We start from the raw sequence: 18,166 nt of genomic DNA, 5'->3' as shown, positions 1-18,166 counted from the left end.
TTCGATGTCAAATTTTATGATTATGTTTTTTTAAAGGGATGGGTAATTCTTCGTTATTTGTTACCGATGTTGCTATATGTCAAACAAAAATAACATGAAAATGTCCTCGATATTCGTTCATGAGCAAACTTCAGTTACTATAATTAATCATTACATTGTTATCCATCCATTGCAGAGATATTGAGATTTTACTCTAATCAACTTTTTGAATGCAGTATTGATTTTCCATTACCTTTGTAATGGAAAATCGGAACGTCGAAGAATCGAAACATCAGTAAGACAAACCTAATATGTTTTTGTTTTATTTTTCTTAAACATGCAAATAGGAAAAACTGCTGAATAGAAAGAACTTGGATATAACCTTGTTACATAACAAGTTAATATCTCTTTCCAAAAAGTTGAACAGCGAAAAAATATCACGATAACTTCAAATATTATAATCAACCTTAACGTCGACTATTGGAAACCGTTTCTAATATAATGTTATGCTCGAGCAGCTTAATTTTTTAAAAATGAGTTAACGAATAAATCAGTTACGGTTTTAACTCTACCAGCGATCTCTCTCTTCGACATTTCTACAGCGCCCTCTTTTTTTCGTCTATGGCGTTGCTGGGGTGTAACGGGGTATCTGACTGTAATTTGCAGTCCGATGGCGCTTGGAGCGCCGGTGTTGCTTTCTGCGAAGAAGTGATGTCGCAGAAAGAGGCTGCGGAGAGGGTCAGGGAGAGGAACAGTGGTGACCCGATTCGTAGCCGGAGACCTGGACGCAGAAGGAGAGCCTACCAGGCTCTCTTGCGTCCCCCATGAGCGTAGCCTGGACGGCGATAGCCTAATGTCTATCGCTGTCAAAACCTAGTTCCGGTGAGGTAGTTAATCTTGTGCGCTGAAGGGTATGGGAGTGTGTGCCGGAACTCGTGCAGAGTTTATGCCGTCAGGATCACGGTAGTGTGCGAGAGCGTTCCCGTGTTCCTGGCACAAGGCAAAAGAAGGTCACCATGGGGTTTTAGTCGGTGCAAGCCCGACATAACCACCCTTGTTCCCGCAAGGGTGGTAGGCGTAAGGCATTTCCCCACGTATAAAAAAAAGGCGTTAGCCTGCCCTGGTAAAAGAAATAATGTTAAATCACAATATAGAAATTTAACACTTCTTAGATATACAATTTTAATAATTGGCATGTTATTCAACTAATGTAATTTAAAAAAAGAATATGTGCATCAGTTGTACGTAAGTGTGGTTAATAATTTAATTAAAAACATTAGGACCTTACAATATTCATATCATTTGTTGTTTATTGTTGTATAAACGGTGTTATCTTTCTATACAGTTTTAGCTATTTTCCATATTTATCCAGCTGTAGACGTTTTGTCACAGTAAGGTGTCATGTTGTAGTGCCCGCGGAGTACATTCTACTTTTGTATCCAATACTTCGATATTTCATAATATTTATCTCTGTGAGGAAGAAATACATATATTTGCTAATAAATATAAAAAGATTTATTACATATTTCAACTAAGTTTTTCTTGAAATTCAATTTGTTTTCTTTGTAATTTAAGAAACAAATTTGTGCGCTGTGCAATTTTTTGTACAAGATGACAAGTTACCTTACTAATGTTATAAATGCGAAATTTTGGTAGTTTGGGTGGATGTTTGTTACAAAAGCATCTCCGGAACGACTCAACGGTTTTTAATAAAATTAGGCACAAATATGAAACAGTCTGAAAGAACATATAGAACATATATTTATTAAGTTTTTTTTTTCATTCCGCGCGGACGGAGTCGCGGACCTCAGCTAGTATTTCGTAAATTCGTTAATATTTTATTGCTTTTAGTTTTTACAACAGGAGCCCTTATTTATTTGCTAAAAGTATTAATCAATTTTGCTTTTAACAAAAAATAGAAAAAATAATGATAAATAATTGTTAGAAATGACAAATAATTCGACCTCAAACGAGAGGCCAATAGCTTATCTCAATTGCTAATGTAATATGCCCGCCTCGAAAATACAAGTTGTGCTAGTCAGCCAGTCGACGTCAAACCAAAATGGCGCTTCGAGCAGGTTTTACTTTTGTCAAATTAAATTCACTGCGACAAGCCACTAGGGTGAGTTTAATTATTCATGTATAAAATAATTTGAAATATTTATTTATATTGTAAGTATGGTTATTATAAATGACAATTAACATCGTCTAATGTTTCCATAATAATAATAATAAAAAAAGTTGTTCGTACAAGTTTGTCTTAAAAATTATGTTCTTCACTATAACAAGTTACAAGTATGAAAAATTTAAACGTTTAAGTTATAAAACCACTGTTTGTTCCTTTTTTTGTTTTAATTAACAATGATTGCGTTTGGTTTTTAATTTTATTATTTACTTTTACATCATTTAAATCAACTGATATGTTATCTATTACAGTAGAATCATACATTCTATAATAAACCTTATCCCATTGAGTTTTAAGTACAACTTTGATGTACATTTGTTTTTGATTTTAATCAACAAGGTAACGAGAATTGTTTACATTTGTTTTATTCGTTTTGTTTTTATTATGAGGTAATTAAAATTTTGTAAATCAATTTAAATAAAAACTTGCAATTATTTAACTTAACTTTGTAACCTTACCATTTCACTCCAGAACTGCTGAACGGATCTGGATGAAATTTGGAACATTCTGGAACGTTCATAAATTAGTTTTTTTTATTTTCGGGCGACGTCTATGGCGACTGCTAGTAACAATTTAAAACTTTTAAATTAATTTCTAGCTTCTATCAACACACACGAGACCTGATGTGTGTCAAAATGGAGGAATTTCCGAATTTCCGGGAGCTAAAGCACCCTACGTGAATGAAATAAAGTTTCTAAACGAGAACAGTTACGACCCCATCCCTATCTATCGAGTGATGGACAGCAATGGGCGAGTTATCGATAGTAGGGAGGAGCCGAATATCGATAAAGAAATACTAATCAATATGTACAAAAATATGATCCAGTTAAATCAAATGGATAAAATTCTATATGAATCGCAAAGGTAATTTTATTTATACGTTCTTAAATTCCAATAACACTTATCGAAATTATTTCAAACATTACCTTATAACAGTCACAATTCACGCCTGTAACCCAGATGGGTAGGCAGAGATCACCTGGACCTCCATGTAGCTGATAAAATGTTGTATAGTACTTATCATCGCTCTCAGAGTCTAAAGCTCCCTTAGTATGGAATAAGTATCAGACATCTACACTAAGAGGCTCTTTAGAGTCTGAGTGCTGCAGTTAGAATGCCTTACACTTTCAGACAAGGTCGCATTTCCTTCTACATGACGAATTACGGGGAGGAGGGTATCCATATGGGAAGCGCCGCGGCACTTTCCCCCCGAGACTTAGTCTTCGCTCAGTACCGCGAGGTCGGGGTACTCCTGCACCGCGGCATCACCGTCTCCGAGCTGGTGAATCAGTGCTACGGCAACTGTGAGGACCCTGGCAAGGGACGGCAGATGCCGGTGCACTATGGCAGCAAGCAACACAATATTGTGACTATATCCAGTCCTTTGGGTAAGGTTTTCTTATTTCATTTCTTTTTAGCTTTATTAAAATGTTTGTTATCAAAATTATTCTTTTTTTTTGGGAATAAATCAATCTATAGGTTCTTTAAATTAACTTATTAATGATCAGTAGACTATTCCATTCAAAATTCTATCCGTATGTTAAAATATCTTCAAATCCCCAGCAACTCAGCTGCCCCAGGCGGTGGGCGCAGCGTATGCACTCAAGCGCATGCCCAACAATGACCGCTGCGTCATCTGCTACTTCGGAGAGGGCGCAGCCTCCGAGGGAGACGCCCACGCTGCGTTCAACTTCGCCGCGACCCTTGACTGTCCCATTATCCTTATGTGGTATGGATTTTGTACCATTAATACTTCTTCAAACCATTACAAGACGACAACATCAACATAACTCACAGTAGAAACCATAGATGACTACTTTCCGTGCGATTTTAATTAAATTAAAACTCAAAAAGATTTCTTTTAAAAAGATTCTGTCAGAAATCCTGTAACACACCGGTGAAGAATAAAAAGTAGTTATAATACTTTTTGGGCATAGATTACAATGAAACCCAACTTTAATTCGGACCAAACACTAGATTTTCGAGCTTCGAACTTCGATCATAACACCTATGAAATAACAGTAGATCACCCCTTCTCTATACAACAGTAGAAACAACGGGTACGCGATCTCCACCCCTTCATGTGAGCAGTACAAAGGTGACGGTATAGCAGCTCGGGGACCAGCCTTCGGTCTGCACACCATCCGAGTAGACGGCACCGACACGCTGGCGGTATACCGCGCGGTGACCAGCGCGAGAGAACTCGCACTCAGTAACAAGCCCGTGCTCGTCGAGGCCATGTCTTACAGGTTACACCATTGCTCTTTAGAGTAGGTCAATTGCAGTCAAGTAAAAGCTACAGTCGCAGTTGGACTACTAGTTAGAAAATAACGGAAAAGACAACTAAAATAAAGTCAAAAACCTCAGTCAAAAAACTCAGTGAAATTCCACGACCACACAGAAGACAGGCGTCAAGTGTAAGTAATTCCAAGTACAGTCTGATGAGTGTGGTGTCGGAGGCCTAGCTTAATTTTAGTCCTCTTTCCCTTCCCACCCTTTTCTTATAAGGAAAGGATGGGAAGGGGAGGTGGATTTGATGGAGGAGATGCATAGGAAGGTTAAATAATCTCTTTTTGTGTGTCTCCTTCGTCAATTGAGGGTAGGCAATGCATCTGCAATTGTGATTTTTATAGGCTGCGGTCACTTCGCCATTTCGGCGAATTCATGTGGCCGCTTGCTAGTTTGCCACCTTGTAATTTAAAAAACCACCTCATTTGATGAAACGCACAGTAATCTACTTCACTTGTATTCTGTGAGGTCTTGGTACACTAGTAAATTCTTCAATAACAAATGTGTTTGCAGATTCTACCACAGTAATCGTCATATTTGTAAATCCGTCTTTTTTCTTCTAGAGTAGGACATCATTCAACTTCAGATGACAGCAGTGCGTATCGATCAGTCGATGAAATACAAAAGTGGGCGAAAGATGAAAGTCCAGTGCATAAACTACGACTTTATCTCGAAGGCAAAGGTAACACTGTTATGCCACTGTATGTTTTGACAAGTGCGTTTTTTATTAAATTAGTGAGTTAGTTCTTACTTTTTGGTCAATCCTAAACTAGTTAATTAACTTAATCTATAATAATTTGCTAGATAATCTTTTCTAGGATATTGGGACGCGGAGGTTGAAACGCAGTTTGTGAAAGAGGCACGAGACACGGTGGTCAGAGCGATGCAGGACGCAGAGAAGAAGAAGTTGCCCCATTGGAAGGAAATGCTAGAAGACGTATATTACGATATGCCACCAAAACTACAGTCAGTATTAACATAATTAAAGTTCTTTTTAAATAAATTTTTTGTCTGTCATATTCAACTTTGCTGTCAAATTGGTAGATCGTGCATTATTTAGGGTAGATTTTGGTAGATTTTTTAAAATTGATTTTGAAAATCAAAAGTAAAAAAACATCTAGCATAAATTTCCCGTAGAGTGGTAAAATAAATAACTATTTGATTTGAAATCTATTATTTAAAAATCTCAAAGTAATTGCCAAATCACGATTAATTTAAATTAGAAATCATATTTGCTATGTTCAAAGCATTTTCATAAAGCATAATTTAAATATTTACTGGATAACATAAATTACATAACTTAATTAATCACGTTTATTAATTTATTATTTTAAATGTCAGGAAACAAATGAAACAAATGGAGAAGCATCTCGAAAAGTACTCAGAACATTATCCGCTCAACAAGTATTTGAACGAATAAGTTATGTTACTTGCATCAAATCAAAAAGCAGGAAGTCACGGAAGAAAAGTCTCATTTTTTACGGTAACTCCAGTGATTTAAATTAATAAATAAATTTTGTTTTACATTTCAGTGTCTTTTTTTTAACCTACCTATTTTTCATTTTCATTTTCCTATACTTTCCTTGCAACTTTCCAGCGAAAAGCCTAAGTTATCGTATCTTTTTAAGTTATTGAGGTCTTGCTAAGAAGAGTTAAAAGCTAGAGAAAATAATATTAAACCAGAAAAGAGAACGTTTTTTTACTTTAGTCAGTTGAGTTCAGCAAATAAATAATATAAAGAAATGAATCTATCCGTCTTTTATGAGCTCTTTACTTTCCATAAAATTGCGTAAAACGAAGTAATCAGGTTATGTCAATGTTTGCACTTGTCAAATTCAACTTTGTTATTGTTTACAATTTCTTTACGCATAAGAATTATATATTTATAAACATAAATGAAAGGAAGAAAAGAAATGGTTGTAGATTTAAGTCGTAACATTCGTTTTACACGGACAGATGTTACAGCAGTTAAACTTTACGAAGAATATGTCATAGCAGGTTTGGTTTGTTTATTAAAAAAATTCACCTCAATACCATTTTATATACATGATCATTTTAATTACAGTAGTTTTTTAAAGGTGCTATTAATAAGAGAGCTTATTTTTAATTAGAGTTTACACGAAATATTCATACAATGTGTTTTTTCTTAACCTGTTCACTTTATCATGCAATCTAATCATTAGTAACATATTATTATCACAACCCTAGCTGTTAAAAACATTGAAAATTATAATAGCTATGTTGTTCACAGGAATTGGTAGCTCCCTTTTTATTTATAAGAAGGACACTTTAGAAGTGGTTACAATTCATCATAAAATACTTGATGGTCAAAAAATATATGGAATTGAGTCCTCTAAGGATGGTTCAAAGTTGTTAATATTTGGTGGTAAGCAATTTATAATCATAGAGAGATCAAATGGAGAGTTTCAGTTATTTAATTTTTCTCCGGGCAGTATTTGTGATGACTGGCTGCATAGCGGGACTTGGTTGTCTGATAATGAAGTTGGATTGCTAACAGCACATAATGTAGTTCAGGTAATATTCTAATCAATAAACTTTAATAAAATAAACTTAAATAAATAAAATAAAAGTCAACTTTTCAGATATGGGATATATCAAAAGAACCTGTTTTAATATCTCAAACAATTGGCAAAGATAACTCAATCCTGTACAGTGGACTTTTGCTACCTCTGACTGATGATGTTCTGGTACTCAGTGGCACTGTTTTCTCACAAATTATCATATATAGATGTAAAAAGGAACAACCTCTTCATTATCTACTCGGACATAAAGTAGGTTATTTAAATTATTGCATCAATAGAACATCATCTTGTGGCTATTATTTTTTAAATAGCATACAATATGGTTTAGTTAAATTATTAAAAAGTGAAAATTTGCACACAAATATTTGAAATATTCATCAAGGTTTTTTTTAATATCAAAAGGTGGCAAATGAGCAAACGGCCACCTGGATTCGCCGAAATAGCGAAGAGACTGTTACCCATAGACATCCGCAAATGCAGATGCGTTGCCTATCTTTAATCATTGGAGAAGGGGATGCACAGAAAGAGGATATTTCTCTTTCCTATGCATCCCCTCCTCCGCCAAATCCATCCTTTTCTAATAAGAAAACGGTGGGAAAGGAAAGAGGACTAAAATTAGGCCTTCGGCACCACACTCATCAGACGGAATGCGGAATTGCTTCCACTTCACGCCTGTCTCCTGTGTGGTCGTGGTATTGCACCGGTCGACCCGGTCCATTCGTGCACCCAACAAATGTTGTTGTTGCAGATCTAAAAATATGAAAATTTGGTAATGAAATACGATAAATTTTATTAATTCTATAAATTAGTATTAGTATTTAATTCAGTGTGTTTAACAGACAGCTTTGTATTACAGAACCATGAAGATGTTAAATATATTTTTTATATTACAGGGTGTTATATTTTCGATATCATGCTGTTTAAAAAAAAGAATTATTGTAACCACATCTGATGATCGATCTGTAAGGATATGGTCAGTTATTAGTTCTATTGATAATTGTACAATATCTGAATATTGGGATTGTGCAAGTATATCTTGTGCGCAAGAACTGTACGGTCACTCTGCTAGAGTGATGAGAAGCTGTATAAGTAATAAATATATTATTTCTGTAGGTGAAGATTCATGTATTTGTTTCTGGGATTACAATGGTACTTTGGTAAAAAGGTTTAGCATCCATCAAAATGCACCAATATGGTCAGTTAGTGCGGATGATGACCATTTAGTGACAGGCGGTGGTGATTGTTCAGTAATACTACACCCTTTATCAACAGTTAATTCGTTTTCTGACTCTGAGATATTAAAAATAAATGATGGTAATCCTAAAAAAATAGTTTTCACTGCCAGAAGAAATTTAGTAATTCTCAAAGAGTGTGGTAATTTGATTTACTATGATATAATTGATAAAAATGAAACAGAATATAATTTGAAAAATGAATCCACCTGTATATTGCTAAGTATATCATTGTGTAAACAAATTATAGCAGTTGTCGATATGCGTGGAAATTTAAACATCTTTATAGAAAATTGTAAAGGCCCTGCGAAAATAACTAATGTCATAAGTACTAAATTGTCTATTGATAAAATATTATCTATGGATTGGGCTGGAAATAGACATCTAGTACTTTGTTCCGGAAGTGGTGAAATTTATGTTATAGCTTCTAGAAATAATGAAGTAGAAATCATCTCGAAACATTCTCTTCCTAATTGTAAAGAAAGATGGTTAACATCAGCTGCTATGAGTACAGATAATCTATTAGTCGTAGGTGACAGATGTGGTAATATTCACTTTTATAAAAAAGAAGAATTTAATCCATTAAAAACTTTTTCTAAAGTCCATGGCAGGTATGGTCCTACATCTATAAGGATAAAGTCTAATGAAATAATAACCACCGGAAGAGATAGTACATTAAAGTATTTCTCTTTAGTATCAAATAATGACGTATATCATATAAAATTGACAAGTTCAAAAGATGTAGGATTTCCTTGGGTAGAAAAATGTATAGAAGGTCATGATGATTTAGTTTGTGGTTTCCAAGAAAGAATATTTGTAATAAGCAACATAAGAAATAATGCAAAGTTAATCGAAGTGCCCTGCGGTGGTGGACATAGATCTTGGGACGTAGTTCGTTATATTGAAAAAATAAACGATGAATATGAAGAAATAATTAAGCTTATATATTTGAAAAATTCAGATATAAATTTAATAACGTTTCAGTTAAGTAAAATTGAATCTAAAGATGTTATTAAAGGTACACATTCTAAAGAAATTAATTGCTTGAAATCTCATTTACCGAAGATTGATGAATCTGTAGTATTATTTATTTCTGGTGGTGAAGACACTACATTAAGAATATCTACTTCCTCAAAAGAAGTAAATTTCCAAGATGAAGTTATTTTAAAACATTTATCAAGTGTAAGAACATTAAAAACATTTTTAATAAATAACAATAAACTCCTAGTTGTTTCGGGCGGAGGTAGAGCACAAATTTGTATAAAAGTTATAAATTTTAGTAAAAACAATGACAAAATAAAAATATTAGTAGAAGAATTGATAGACTATTTAGTCAAAGGAACAGATAAAGAACGCAAAGGTGATAAAACTTGGAGAAACTGTGCAATCGATTTCGATCCAGAAACACGAATAATGGATTTAGAAATTGTCGAAATAGATAAAAATATTTTCAACATATATACAGGATGTTCTGATGCATTTATACGAATATATCAATTTAAATACGATGAAGAAGTATCTTTTAAACATTTAGGACAAGTGAAATATCATAAAACGTGTATTTTAAAAACACACTGTTTAAATTATTTAAATCAAATTATACTAATAACTTGTTCAACAAGAGGGGAGATTTGCTTTTGGGATGTAACTGAACCTAACGCTGCAAATGAAATAAAAACTTTCCTAGTTATTACAAGTAATAAATCAGGAATCAACTGTGTAGCAACAAGAATTATTTCTGAAGACAAAGTAGTAATTGCTACTGGAGGTGACGATAACGCTATACATATAAAACTTCTTAGTGTACAAAATAAAGATTTCAAAACTGCAAAAGTAACACAAAGTTGGTCATCAGATAAATTTCATTGTTCACAAATAACTGGTATTTTAATAATTGATGATATTTTTATATCAACATCTATAGATCAGAGAATAACAGTTTTTAAAGCGAAAGAAGATGAAAACGACTTGGAATTCGTTAAACAAATTATGACTGATGTCTCAGATGTTCAGGGATTGGATCTTATAAAATACACTGAGTAAGATATTCATACTTTTGGATTTTTATTATTAACTAGTTTTTACCCGCGACTCCGTCCGCGCGGAATAAAAAAATGCATACAAGATAAAAAAGTTCCTATGTCCGTCTCCTAGTTCTAAGCTACCTCCCCATCAATTTTCAGCTAAATCAGTTCGACCGATCTTGAGTTATAAATAGTGTAACTAACACGACTTTCTTTTATATATATAGATAGATAGATTACAAAGTTTATAATGTATTTGTATATTTTCCAGAAATACTATAACGATATGCATTTTTGGGAAAGGTTTAGAAGTTTTAACAATACAATTGAAAGACCGCCAATTAGTTCAAAACACATCAAATACATCGGTAAGTAAAGTTAACATTGAATAGAGATAAGTTATTTTACTTATTGATATTTTTTATCTGAATCTGCTCTTATTATCCCTTAAGTCAACCTTAAATATACTGCAAACAACATTTTCTATCGTCGAAGATTGACTATCTAATTGGTTGTAACGGAAATAATGCGGAACTGATCGTATTATAGAATAGATCAAGTTAGAACGGAAGATTCCCCCCCCCCCCATCATCGTCAACGAAGGACCAAAGGGAGTAACAAAACTTCTAAAGGATTGACAAGTCACTGGATATCGGTTTTTAAAAACACGGATCTCAACAATCTGTGACACTTATTTAAATACTAGCTGTCGCCCGCGACACCGTCCGCGCGGAGTTAAAAAAAACGTAATAAGTAGCCTATGTGTTCTTTCAGATTATGTTCTATATCTGTGCCAAATTACATCATAGAGATACCTTCAATTCGACTTAGGGTCCTTCAAGAAGCGAGCGTATCACCATCTCAAAGGCCGACAACGCATCCGCGATTCCTCTGGTATTGCAGATGTCCATGGGCGTCGATGAACACCTTGGTGTTCCCGCTGCTCGTTTGCCCCCTTCTCTTATAAAAAAAAACATCCATTCATCCATCCATCTAAAAAGAAATCGTGTTAGGTGGTAAATTAATAGGAACATATCGTAAGACCTGTCCCAGATATCTTATCGCATGTGATCTGCACACAGATATTATGCCATCAAGATATAGTCAGAGTGGATTACAAGTACAATATGATGTTGGTTTAGATTAGCTACAGAAAATCACAATAGTAATGCATCTTAACATTATCCGTTTGATAAATAATAGAAATTACTAGAATTGCACTTGTTAAATACAATTTGTTACATTTCAGGTCATGTTAATATCATGTAATAAATTTAGGGTTGACACGAAAGGATTATCCAGCAGTATCCACCAACAAAATGTTAAAATTTAGTTTCTTTATTCTATTTCAGTTTTTTTAATATCTGAATATATGTTTATTTCATTAAAACATGGGCAATTTGAAAATTATATTTCTACAAAATCAATAATAAGTATAAAAGGAACGGAAAATTTAATAGCATTTGGGAATCAAATAATAGAGACGTGGAAAGGAATTTGGGATATATTTAGACGACGTGTTTTATACGCGCAATAAAGCAATTTCACGACTTGTACAAGCTTGATATTTCTTTTTATTTTTTATATCAAAATAAGTATTTTAAATAGAAATTATAAACAGATGTTGATCATGTCTGTGTTTTCTTTTTCCTTTGTTAATTTAAATGTTTTTTACCTCACTGTCGTACTTAAAATCATTTAATGACTGCTTGAAAATAAGGGACTACCTTAGTGATCACTTTACGACACTGAGGGCGGCAGATAGGCGGCTTGGATGTTCCATATAACTTAAGGGAATACTTTAAACGCAAGATTTTTTTTATTTCAATCTTGCACTCCATGGAGGTCTATGTAACTACAAAAAAAACTTCAAATCAGAATAAGAAACGATCAGAGCACTTAACTCTTTATCTTAACAGTAAATTTAATCTATTTATTGACGTTATACAAATGACATTTACTAAGATTAGATAGAAGAGTTGCAGATGGTATATCTGTACAAAACATTTTGAAATCTCATCAGTTAAAACAAGACAGTGTTTGAAACCATTTGATTGCTGTTTGAATATTAACTATAGTAAGTAGTATCTGTTTTATTAATCAACTTTGATGAGGCAAATCCATTAATTGAAAGTTGAAATTTAACTAGCTGTCGCACGTGATTTGTTCCGTGCGGGATTAAAAAAAATACTCAATTTTTAGCCTGTATTCTTCCAGATTATGTGTGTCTAATTTCATCAGGATCTATTGTACTGTTCCGGAGATACATTCAAACATCCATCCATCCATCTAAACATTCCCATTTATAATATTATTGAGATAGTTACATATTTTTTTTGTGTTACCTTAGAGTTCCAGAGCTCTATATTATTTTGTGGTAAAACTAATATCCAAATCGAGATTTTACAAGCAAAAATGTTGTAAATAAAACTTAGACTACGAGCAAAAAAAATTTCAGTGATTGTGATGAATAAAATCTAATGAAAACTTTTCGAGATATTTGCAAAAATGTAAAAAAAAATAACTGAAACCCTCTAGACAACAAAATGTAAACGACTTCTCCTAACACCTTTATAGTTTAAGACGTTGTAAGGTCTCTTATTAGTTTTTTTAAATGATTTCTTAATATGATTAGTTATATTTTTAAATACTAAGTATTGATGGTGGAATTATTTAATGCCATGAAGTTATGCGGAAAGTTATTTAGTCAACGAGTGGTGATAAAATATTCAATATTTATCTATATCTAATCTGTATTTAGTTGCTACATAATATGATGGCGTGTTCACTACTATCTTTTTTTATATAATATATGTTTATTAATATTTTGACCAAAATAGGCGTGGGTGTGTTACGAATTCTAGTTTAATGAATTTTTCCGTTAATTCCACTGCAGATTCTATGTTTTTTACATGACAATGAGAGGTTCAACAAACCTTGTAAGTGGCCATCAAAATTTGCCAAAATTGCAAAGCTACCATTATCCAAATATATCCGCACTTATGTGTTGGTTACTAATAATCGATGGATGGGACGTACAAAAAGAGTATATGTCCCCTCCCCCGAACACACACTGATCAGACCAGTGTTTCCCAACCTTTTTGGATCCATGTCCCATTTTTCAGGATGAACATGATTATTGCCCCCTTATAAATTAAATACCACTTTTGGCTGACTAAATCAATTCCATATAAAAATTTTAAACACGAAAACACATATAAATAGTTTAAATGCAACGGATTTTTGTCTCTAAAACGTTTTTATGTACTTTTTAGCACTGGCTATCATTGTAAATATGTAGCCTTAAGTTTTTAAATCTCCGATTGCCCTCCTCTAAATCCAAATGTCCCCCAGGGAAACACTTGGTCAGACTAAACACGGTATCACGTCCACTTCACGTCTGTCTTTTGTGTGGTCGTAATTTTCACCGGACGAGCCGGCCAATTTGTGCAAGTGATGCAATTGGTGAGTGCATGGTCTACGAAAATAAATTTCGTTTTGGAAAGTTAAATTTATATGGAATCTATATCTTTCATAACTCTATGCTGGTATAATTTGCTTATTAATAAGCATTTTTATTTTGAAATATAAAATTAACTGTGACCACGAACTATAAAATATATTTAATAGAGTTATTAATTAAATTCCATCGAATCTCCGAAGACAAAGAAAATCCCCGTATCCAAGTTTTTGTATGACATGTGTGTATGGGAAAACCGGCTACAGAATGATTGATGAATGCTTCACATTGAGTTCTTTTTATAATTGACATGAAGATAAATATGGACCATAGATATCTAACCTTATAGATGAAGTCGCAGTGTTCAAGTCTGACGTCTAATAGAGTCGATTTTCTAATTGTCCTTTTGTGATGTAAATGACAACACGTGTGGAATTTTACCCAATAAAAGGCCTCCGGATACCTTTCGCTTCACTTTTGTGTTCCTAATTAGTTATCTATAGGTTGTATAACTACGAGAACAATATTAAATTTAGTACATTTAGATAGAACTTAAAATCTTATGTCAAGTAATGAAAGGTCAAAATGTTATGAAAGGTCATTGTACAGTACAAGCACAGAATAAACAAAATAACCAAGGAGGTAAATAGCTTTACTAAATAACTCCCAGAACATGTGTTTTATCATGCCTATTTCCTTGTATCGTTACGTAACCAAGGCTATTAAATTAAAGAGACAAATAACATTCAGTTCTAAACGTCCTCGCTGTGAAGGCGGGCTTGTTTCGCGCGCTTTTCTAATCTGAGCCAATTCAGCTGCCAGTTATAAAAATACTATCGAAGCTACGTTTAATACAATCGAGAAAGGTTAGATAAGTTTGATATTATGGCTGTTATGTTTGTGTAAAATTAGCTTTCTTTTATAAAATGTCAGGAAAAGCGAGTTGCATTTTGCATACCAGCTGTTCTCTATTACGTTTAATTTATAAGAAACGCAATCAGATAAACTAATTAATACTAACAATTTACTACACCTAATTCTCAAAACAGTTATTTTTCAGAAAATTTATATTCAAGTTATTCTGAATAACCACTTGTTTTTGACAATTGAGTGCGCGAGTCTCAAATAATAATCTTTTGTGATTAAAATAAGGTGAAAATTTCGAAATTTCAGATGGCGCCACAAGTGACAGCGGTGACGGAGCCAGTGACGCTGGGCGAGGGCCCGCACTGGGACCATAGAGAACAGGCGCTCTACTTCGTTAGCATCTTTGACCGCTCTATCCACAAATACGTCCCTGCCACAAAGAAACATACGAGATCTGTCCTAGGTAACCTGTCACTTTCACACTTAAGCGAAAGTTGTATGTTAGAATGAGACGGATATAGGGTTCTAGGGTCGGTATATGATGTTTTGGAATTGAAGGAGACAGAGAAGATGAACGGGGAAAAAAGCGAGGGAATATTTTCGAATCTTCTTATTCTAACTTAGTAATTAATTATAATATTTTTGTATTGAGGCAGTAAACTAACTTTGAATTTTCAAAGGCCGAATTTTTGAAGGCCAGGTATATTATAATTCATAATCGGATGTATTTAAATGGCTTCTTCGATATTCATATGGCATTTTGGAGTTAAAATTTTAACATTCGAGCGATTTCGACTGTGTTATTTTTCCTAATAAGATGTTAAAGAATTCTAGGTGAATATTTTTTTAACTTTAAATTAAAAAAATATTGTTTTTTTTTTCTTTAAAACTTATTATTATACTTGTTCTTTATAGATGACTTAGTTGGCTTCATAGTGCCAATAGAAGGCAAACCAAATCATTTCGTGGTCGGTCTGAAGCGTCGTATAGCTGAAGTCATCTGGGACGGTCAAGACGGTACCGCAAAAGTTATTCGTACCATCGCAGAGATAGACAAACATAACCCCGAGAACAGACTCAATGATGGCAAAGCTGATCCTAGAGGACGACTATTTGCTGGTAAATATAAAAAAATGATTTATGTGACAATTAGCCGTCGCCCGCGACTCCGTCCGCGCGGAATAAACAACAATTATAAGTAGTCTATGTGTTTTTCCAGACTATGTTCTACATCTGTACCAAATTTCATCAACAAAAGAAAGACAACAATGTACTTGCTTAAACTGTACAGTCGTACACATAAGTGTATGAAAATATACCCAATATTAATTCCAGGTACAATGGGCTATGAATACGAACCAGGCAAGTTCTATCACAAGAAAGGTGCCTTATACCGGTTCGATCCTGACGGCAAAGTGCACACTTTGGCTGAGAACATCGACATATCTAACGGACTTTGCTGGGATGTTGAGGAAAAGGCATTTTATTACGCGGACTCCTTTGAATATGCGATCAGAAGATACGACTATAATATTGAAACTGGCGATATTTGTAAGTAATCAAAATAACTAATATTTTATAGTTTTTTTCTAGCTTTTCCCCGCGACTCCGTCCGCGCGGAATAAAAAATAAAAAACGGGGTAAAAATTATGTCCTATGTCCGTTTCCTGGTTCTAAGCTACCTGCCCAACAATTTTCAGTCAAATCGATTCAGCCGTTCTTGAGTTATAGTGTAACTAACACGACTTTCTTTTATATACCTATATATAGATGCTGTGGTATCGTTTATTTGTCATTATAGGTTTTTCTAACTTAATCTACGCTAAGAGACTACTCAACGACACAGTTAAAGTGGTATCAAAAAGGTTTTTATCATTTAAAAAAGAAATTCATATTTTACAGCTAACCCAAAATTCGTATTCAACTACAAGGACCACGGGTTGGAGGGAATTGTCGATGGTATGACCATAGACACAGAAGGTAACCTCTGGGTTGCCAACTTCGATGGTCATCAGGTAAATTTTAAGCTATATATTTTTTACAATGGCAATACAAATGTTTATATAGAATATTGGAATTATGCAATTTTGTATGTTTATTTTATAACTATTTTTATTAGTGAAATGAAAAGAAATCATATATTTTATTTTGTATGTAATTATTTAAATGAAAACATAAGTTGCTGCTCGCATTGACTCTTTTTTCTTCTTGAGGTGCCTTGTGAATGTTGGCCGGACAATTCTCCATAATTTACTCTGTTAAATCAATTTCCTTTATTAATAATGTTTTAATAGTTACAAATTTCACAGTTAAGTTTCTTCCCCTGTTGCTTGCTCGCAGACTAATTTCAGACTGGTTTTGCGGGGCGTGCGCGTCGTTGCGCTCGCGTTTGGTGGGGGTGGCGCCTGCGGTGCGGGGGAGGCGGTCTAAAGCGCGGTTAAGCGCGAACAACTCTATCTTTTGACATCTTAAAATCATAAACTAAAACGACATGCATTTTAGACCTTTATTAATAAATTTTTAAACTATAATTTCTTATAATTTCATTCCAGGTACTAAAAATCGACCCCAAGAAAGGCAAACTTCTGCAAAAGATTCGTATCCCCGCACTTCAAGTGACCTCCGCAACATTCGGAGGTCCAAACCTGGACATTTTATATGTGACGTCAGCCTGTATGAACCGCGGGGTCGAACAGAAACCTCCTTGCGGGTCTACATTCCAACTGACAGGTCTCGGAGTCAAAGGTCATCCCAACGCTAATGCCAGATTTGATTAAAATAATAAACTGGAATAAAAATATTATTTTCATTTTCCATTATTCATTATTAAATTATTAATAAATAGTATTGAAGTTTTATTTATTAATTGTCGTGGACTTTGTCAGCGCTGGATTTAAAAAAAAGTAGCAACGTGGCAACACCGGCCCCGCGTTTGCGTGGCCTTTTGCCTTTTCTCGTCTATTTATTTTACTTTTATTTCTGTCATTGTACATTTTTTTATAAGTCTTGTCATTGTCATAAATAAATCATCAATAAAAAAAATCTTTATATTTATTTATAACAAAGCTATCGAAGTAGATTTATCGCTTGTCAGTAGCCTATAATGTCCTAGTGTATCAACTACCTTACCGTCAAAGTCCCGGCAAGGTCGGTGCACCTATTCAAGACATTACCCGTAACAAACGTAGCCTCGCAGACAGACATACAGACAAAAATTTTAAAAAATAGTTTTTCATTATCAACATCGTAATTACATCATCTGTACGATTTTTTTTTTAGTTGATATTACATACAGAAACTCTAAATTAATCTATTAAATAATAACGATTCAGATGACTTGAATTTATTAAATTGTGACCCACTTTGAAAATTGTAATCTTGATTTATTTAAACTTTTTTATTTTATGCTACGCAAATAGTGCACGTCGCGTCACGTGGCGTGTGTGACTTGGAATGGGTGTAGAGAAACTTTAATATCACCTAGGCCCCGTTGGGCCACGGTGATTTGCAGGAATCTTGCAGATAATCTAGTTAAAATGTATTGAATTCCTATCGCGCTGCAATAAAGGATGTGTCGATTTAATAAT

General features: G+C 33.9%; 3 protein-coding genes across 6 annotated transcripts; all 3 read left to right on the top strand.

Annotated features, from left to right (window-relative positions):
- The first annotated feature begins 1,993 nt into the window (after window positions 1-1,993).
- LOC106714627 (2-oxoisovalerate dehydrogenase subunit alpha, mitochondrial) lies at window positions 1,994-5,977 on the top strand. The gene is made up of 8 exons (XM_045679921.1): window positions 1,994-2,101; window positions 2,763-3,028; window positions 3,296-3,552; window positions 3,728-3,893; window positions 4,213-4,413; window positions 5,017-5,135; window positions 5,272-5,419; window positions 5,795-5,977. Exons 1-8 carry the CDS (start codon window positions 2,042-2,044, stop codon window positions 5,871-5,873), a joined length of 1,296 nt encoding a protein of 431 aa, XP_045535877.1. The 5' UTR covers window positions 1,994-2,041; the 3' UTR covers window positions 5,874-5,977.
- A 351-nt stretch (window positions 5,978-6,328) lies between these two features.
- LOC106714626 (WD repeat-containing protein 6) lies at window positions 6,329-10,271 on the top strand. Its single transcript, XM_045680078.1, has 4 exons — window positions 6,329-6,451; window positions 6,705-6,988; window positions 7,057-7,245; window positions 7,890-10,271. Exons 1-4 carry the CDS (start codon window positions 6,349-6,351, stop codon window positions 10,269-10,271), a joined length of 2,958 nt encoding a protein of 985 aa, XP_045536034.1. The 5' UTR covers window positions 6,329-6,348.
- A 258-nt stretch (window positions 10,272-10,529) lies between these two features.
- LOC106714631 (regucalcin-like) lies at window positions 10,530-17,381 on the top strand. 4 transcript variants are annotated; one of them, XM_045679926.1, is made up of 6 exons: window positions 10,530-10,620; window positions 14,886-15,042; window positions 15,495-15,698; window positions 15,915-16,130; window positions 16,482-16,594; window positions 17,132-17,381. In XM_045679926.1, exons 2-6 carry the CDS (start codon window positions 14,886-14,888, stop codon window positions 17,354-17,356), a joined length of 915 nt encoding a protein of 304 aa, XP_045535882.1. In that variant the 5' UTR covers window positions 10,530-10,620; the 3' UTR covers window positions 17,357-17,381. The 4 variants fall into 4 exon arrangements, with proteins under 4 accessions (XP_045535882.1, XP_014363209.2, XP_045535881.1 ...); XM_014507723.2 differs by lacking the exon at window positions 10,530-10,620 and adding an exon at window positions 12,233-12,329; XM_045679925.1 differs by lacking the exon at window positions 10,530-10,620 and adding an exon at window positions 14,081-14,354.
- The last annotated feature ends 785 nt before the right edge of the window (window positions 17,382-18,166 follow it).

The sequence above is a fragment of the Papilio machaon genome, chromosome 11 (genome assembly GCF_912999745.1).
Source record: "Papilio machaon chromosome 11, ilPapMach1.1, whole genome shotgun sequence".
Classification (NCBI taxonomy): domain Eukaryota; kingdom Metazoa; phylum Arthropoda; class Insecta; order Lepidoptera; family Papilionidae; genus Papilio; species Papilio machaon.
This window is presented reverse-complemented; position numbering and strand designations above follow the sequence as displayed.

Excerpts from the sequence above, each read along its gene's own strand:
- LOC106714627 (XM_045679921.1), top strand. The coding sequence starts at position 2,042 with ATGGCGCTTCGAGCAGGTTTTACTTTTGTCAAATTAAATTCACTGCGA. Across the intron at positions 3,029-3,295 it reads ATTCTATATGAATCGCAAAG|ACAAGGTCGCATTTCCTTCT; the intron begins GTAATTTTATTT and ends TTACACTTTCAG. Across the intron at positions 5,420-5,794 it reads GATATGCCACCAAAACTACA|GAAACAAATGAAACAAATGG; the intron begins GTCAGTATTAAC and ends TTTAAATGTCAG.
- LOC106714626 (XM_045680078.1), top strand. The coding sequence starts at position 6,349 with ATGAAAGGAAGAAAAGAAATGGTTGTAGATTTAAGTCGTAACATTCGT. Across the intron at positions 6,452-6,704 it reads CGAAGAATATGTCATAGCAG|GAATTGGTAGCTCCCTTTTT; the intron begins GTTTGGTTTGTT and ends TGTTGTTCACAG. Across the intron at positions 7,246-7,889 it reads ATTATCTACTCGGACATAAA|GGTGTTATATTTTCGATATC; the intron begins GTAGGTTATTTA and ends TTTATATTACAG.
- LOC106714631 (XM_045679926.1), top strand. The coding sequence starts at position 14,886 with ATGGCGCCACAAGTGACAGCGGTGACGGAGCCAGTGACGCTGGGCGAG. Across the intron at positions 15,043-15,494 it reads ACATACGAGATCTGTCCTAG|ATGACTTAGTTGGCTTCATA; the intron begins GTAACCTGTCAC and ends TGTTCTTTATAG. Across the intron at positions 16,131-16,481 it reads TATTGAAACTGGCGATATTT|CTAACCCAAAATTCGTATTC; the intron begins GTAAGTAATCAA and ends CATATTTTACAG.